The sequence below is a fragment of the Humulus lupulus genome, chromosome 3, assembly GCF_963169125.1.
Source record: "Humulus lupulus chromosome 3, drHumLupu1.1, whole genome shotgun sequence".
Taxonomy (NCBI): Eukaryota; Viridiplantae; Streptophyta; class Magnoliopsida; order Rosales; family Cannabaceae; genus Humulus; species Humulus lupulus.
Genome location: NC_084795.1, coordinates 183,887,936 through 183,893,469, shown reverse-complemented (window position 1 = coordinate 183,893,469; position 5,534 = coordinate 183,887,936). Strand labels below are relative to the sequence as shown.

General features: G+C 48.6%; 1 protein-coding gene across 1 annotated transcript; it reads right to left on the bottom strand.

Annotated features, from left to right (window-relative positions):
* Positions 1 to 519: 519 nt before the first annotated feature.
* On the bottom strand, positions 520 to 1,359 carry LOC133825260 (uncharacterized). The gene is made up of 2 exons (XM_062258226.1): positions 821 to 1,359; positions 520 to 589 (listed from the first exon to the last, which is right to left on the bottom strand). The coding sequence occupies exons 1-2, from the start codon at positions 1,357 to 1,359 to the stop codon at positions 520 to 522; spliced, it is 609 nt and encodes a 202-aa protein (XP_062114210.1).
* Between the last annotated feature and the right edge of the window lie 4,175 nt (positions 1,360 to 5,534).

Below are 5,534 nucleotides of genomic sequence, written 5' to 3'. Positions count from 1 at the left end.
ATTAAGCGACTTGGTAGGGCCCTTCCTAGTTTGCCCCAAGCGACCCCGCCCCGGGTCTCGCGTGTTGGGGAGTACTTTTCTTAATACGAGGTTGCCTACTCTGAATGTTCTCTCTCGCATCCTCGAGTTGTAATACCTTGCTGCCCGCTGCTAGTATACCGCCATTCTCATTTGTGCCTTTTCCCTTCTTTCTTCTAGCATGTCTAAGATTTCGGCCATTGCCTCATGGTTGACTTGGTCCTTGTATGCCTATATCCTGTACGAATTAACCTTCATCTCAATTGGGAGGACAGCCTCACATCCATATGCTAAGGAGAAAGAGGTCTCTCTAGTGGTTGTGCGAGGAATGGTTCTGTAGGCCCAAAGCACGTTAGGTAACTCCTCGACCCAAGCACCTTTCATCTTCTCTAGCTTTGTTTTTAGGTTCTTCTTAAGGACTTTGTTAATGGCCTCCACCTGCCCATTGGCCTGTGGATGCACAACAGCCAAGAAGCTTCTACTTATGCCTCTTTCCCTACATTACTCCTCGAATGTTTCCCCTTCAAACTGAGTGTCGTTGTCAAAAATAATCTTGTAGGGCACTCCATATCTTCAGACAATGAATTTATTTACAAAAGTGGTGACATGCTTGGTTGTTATCTTTACTAGAGGTTCCGCTTCGACCAACTTGGTGAAGTAATCTACGGCTACCACCACGTACTTTGCTCCACCTCTACCCGGGGGAAGGGCGCCAATCAAGTCTATCCCCCAGATAGCAAAGGGCCAAGGGCTGGTCATGCTGGTCAATTCATTCAGGGGTTTTCGGGAGTAGTTTGCATGCCTCTGGAATTCGTCACATTTCCTTGCGAAATCGTTTGCATCTCTCTCCATGGAGGGCCAGTAGTACCCTTGCCTCATGGATTTTCGAGTCGTGGATGGTCCACTCGCATGGTTGCCGCATTCACCCTCATGTATTTCATACAGTACCTTCACAGCTTCTTCCTCATCAACACATCGCAAGAGTGGCACAAAAAACCCCCTCTTGTATAAGATCCCATCTACTAAGGTGTATCGGGCTGCCTTATAAACTAGCCTTCGAGCCTCCCTCTTGTCTGTTGGCACAACTCCATCCTTCAGGTAGCTTATAATCGGGTTGGCCCATGACTCCTTTGGGATGCTGACCACGTGAACGTCTGGATTGACAATGCTTGGCCTTGGTAAGTATTCCACAGGCACTGATTCAAGGGTATCCCCATCTTTAGTGGAAGTTAGCTTTGTGAGGGCATCAGCATGGGTATTCCTCTCTCTCGGGATTTGCTCTATGCTATATTCCACCAATTGCTCCAAATAGCCTCTTACCCTTTCCAAGTATGCATCCATCTTGGGACCCCTCGCTTGGTACACCCCTTTCACCTGGAATACCACCAACTGTGAGCCACTAAAGATGTGTAGATGCGTTACCTTCAACCCCTAGGCCAACCACAGCCATGCTAGAAGCGCTTTGTATTCGGCCTCATTAGTCGAGGCTTCGAACCTAAACCATATCGCGCAGTACATCCTATGTCCTTCGGGTCCAGTCATCACGATACCTGCTCCAGATCCTCCTTCGTTGGATGCTCCATCCACGTGCAGGCTCCATTCCTCAGAACTCCTTGGCTCCCCTTCTATGAATGATTGTCCCTCTTCTTCATCTCCTCTTCCATTTGGTCGATAGGTGAATTCCACTATGAAGTGTGCGAGCACTTGCCCAATAATGGAGGTCCTTGGGGTATAAGCGATGTTGAATTGACTCAACTCGATCGACCACTTCATCAGTCTCCCCAAGGTTTCAGGTTTATGCAAGACCTACCGTAAAGGGATATTGGTGAGTACTTCGATCGCATGGGCATGGAAATAGGGCCTCAACTTCCTTGAAGCCACAACTAATGTGTATGCCAACTTCTCTATCTCCAGGTATCGATTCTCCGCATCTACTAACCATTTACTGATGTAGTACACAGGTTGCTGGTGTTTCTTCTCTCCTTTAACGAGGGCAGCACTTATGGCATGCTCGGATACTGCCAAATATAAGTATAGCCTTTCGCCCCTTTCCGGTTATGCCAACAAGGGTGGCTTCCCTAAGTGCTCCATTAGCTTGACAAAAGCATCCTCACATTCTTCATCCCAAGCAAACTTTTTGCTCCCTTTTAGGATATTAAAGAAGGGGAGGCACTTGTCCGTAGACCTCGAGATGAACCTATTAAGGGCTGCCACTCGTCCCGTTAGACATTCCACCTCCTTCCTGTTCTTGGGTGGGCTCATTTCTATTAGGGCCTTTATCTTTTCAGGATTACCTTCGATGCCTCTGGAGTTGACCATGCAACCTAAGAACTTTCCCGAGGATACACCAAAAGTGCACTTGAGTGGATTCAACTTCATTCGGTACTTCCTGAGTGTGTCAAACATCTCCCCTAGGTCTTTGTTGAGTTCTGCGACATTTGTGGTCTTCACAAGCATATCGTCAACGTATACCTCCATGTTCCTCCTTATCTGGTTAGCGAACATTTTGTTCACCAATCTTTGATAGGTGGCACCTGCATTCTTTAAACCGAAAGGGATCACCTTATAACAGTAGAGCCCTTTATCCATTATAAATGACGTATGTTTTTGTCGGCTGGGTTCATAGGTATCTGGTTGTATCAAGAATAGGCATCCATAAAGCTAAGTAACTCATGCCCGGCCGTTGCATCAACCAGCTGATCTATCCTTGGAAGCGGAAAACTGTCCTTAGGACAAGCCTTATTCAGGTTTGAGAAGTCAATGTAAGTCCTCTATTTTCCATTCGGTTTTGGGACTAGCACTGGGTTCGACACCCATACAGGATAGAAGGATTCACGGATGAACCCATTGGCCATCAACTTGTCCACCTCCCCTTTAAGGCTGCGTACCTCTCTGGATCAAGCGCTCGTCTTTTCTGCCTGACGGGCCTTGCCTCGAGGGCAATATTCAAATGGTGGCACATGATGGTTGGATCAATTCCTACCATTTCTTCGTGACTCCAAGCAAATACATCCAAATTGTCCTTCAAAAACCTTACCAACTTCTCCTTTGCATCGCTTTGAAGGATTTTTCCCACCTTCAACTTTTACAACGGCTCTTCCATCACTATGATCTCCACTACCTCCTCCACAGGCTCAGCCCCTGGCTCCTCCATGATTCTGGGGTCTAGTTCCTGGGGGTTTGTGCCCCCATGCACCACCATCGCCATCGGTTCTCGCGATTTCACAGACGTATGAAGGGAGGTGTTATAACACTCCCTTGCCTCTCTCTGTTCTCCTTTCATACTCGCAACTCCACCAGGAGATGGGAACTTGATGGTGAGGTGATATATTAAAGTGGTCGCTTTCAATTCCTTCAAGGATGGTCTCCGCAATATCGCATTGAAAGCTGAAGCACAATCTACTACGATGAAATTTTCCATGACTGTGGTCTGTCGGGGTTGTTCTCCCATGGTTAGTGCCAATTCAATTACCCCTAAGGGTTGTATCGAGTCCCCCGTGAACTCGTATAGGGAGGATCGACAGGGTTTCAAGTGTCTGACACCCAAACCCATCTTCTCCAAGGCGGGGCGATATAAGATATCTACGAAACTTCCGTTGTCTACGAGGACTCGATGTACCTGCATGTTGGCCAACTGAACTATCAACACCAAAGGATCATTATGTGGAAAGTGCACCCCTCGTGCATCCTCCTCTGTGAAAGAGATTGAGTCATTTTCTCCCTTAAAGCTTTTCGGGGGTCGCTGCTCCAAACTCATGTTACACGGTGGTGGACTCCATTTGGCTTCTCTTGCGTATCTATCTCGACCCTTCCTAGACTCTCCCCCAAACCCCGAACCTCCGAAGATCGTTCTCACCTCCCCTTGTATCTCTGGGGCTTTTCCCCGTGTCTGAGGTATCATCGGCACGTCTTCCGATTTCTGCTTCTCCCTTCTGACATATCGGCCCAGGTGTCCCCTTCGGATGAGCTCTTCAATTTCTTCCTTCAAATGGGTACATTCTGCCGTGGTATGGCCGATATCCTTGTGGTATTGATAGTATTTGCTAGGGTCCCTCTTGGACCAGTCTTTTCTCATCGGATGGGGCCTCTTGAAGGGAACCCGGTCCTCATTTATGAGGTAGATATGCCCTCTGGTGTCTGTCAGGCTCGTATAGAAGGTGTAGGCCGTTTGCCCATGGTCGCTTCCGCGTTTCGTCCTTCTATGTTGATCATCTCTCGACCCTTCATACACCCTCTTCTTCTTTGCTCCATTCGACCCTTCGTTGGCTGGGGGCTTTGCATGGGACTCACTTTTTCCCGCCTTTAAGTTCGCATGGCCATCCTCCACACGAATGTACTTTTGCGCCCTCTCATAGAAGTCATCTAGGTCAGTGACTTCCCTTTTGAGCTTATTATCCCACAATTTTCTTCCCGGATGCACTCCGGCTATGATGACCATTTTTAACTCCCTGTGGGTCAAGCTCCCTACTTTTGCGGCCTCCATGTTAAACCTGTGGATGTAGCCCTTTAGACTTTCGTTTTCTCCCTGCTTCACGTTGGCGAGGCTGGTGCCCGACATTGTGTAATTACGCACGGCTTGATGCTGTTGGAGAAATTCATCAGAAAACTTCTACCAAGACCGGATGGACCCTGGTCGAAGTCTCTTGAACAATTTGTATGCAGGTCCTTTCAATGAGAAAGCAAAGCAATGACACCTGGCTCCGCTACTAATCCCCCTTAACCTCATCATGTCGTTAAATGTGTCCTGATGGTACTTAGGATCTGTGTTTCCTTCATAGGGAGTCATATGAGGCTCCTTGAAGTTGGCTGGGAGCTGGATGGCTTGGATCTCTTTAACGAAGGGCGATTCATGGTCGAACTCGTCCTCAACGGCTTGTCCCCTAGATGCGGTGACGATCTTGCTTCGTAGGATTCTCATCTCTCTGTCTAGGTCTTGTCTCCTCTTTTTCAAGGAGTCTCTCAATGTGGATGGGCTTGCATCTCGCTTTCCTTTGCCTTCCCGGGGCGCCATAGGAGGTGTAGTCCTTTTATCCGCCCTTTTCTTGTTGAGTTCCTCTCGTAGATCTGAGGATGTCTTCTTTGAGGTGACCTCGACGTCGTTATGAGGGCCAGCGTTGTTCTTCTGCTCTGGCCTCGGAGGCTGCTTTGAAGGTCCGGGACGTTCGTGCTGCTTCACCCGAGGGCTGTTACTGGTGGAGAGTCGAGTCCTCCCATCGTCTACTGGGACGGTGGTCTCTGCCCCCTCTTGGCCTCTCTCTTTTCTCTTAGGGAGTGATATGTTTGACTTTCCTTGTAATAGGCCATTCAACACCTCTTGCATGTTCTCTAAGGTGGTTTCAAGCCTTTGGTTCTTGCGGTGCAGTTCACGTATCTCCTCTCATAGAATTGAGACCTTGAACTCAAGCTCATGGAATGGAACCGGGGATCCTTGTCAGGTTTGCGCATCGATGAGCCCGGATCCTACCGGCCGGATTTTGGCACCTGTGGCGACCTTGGGGGCGGGAACTTGCCGGCAT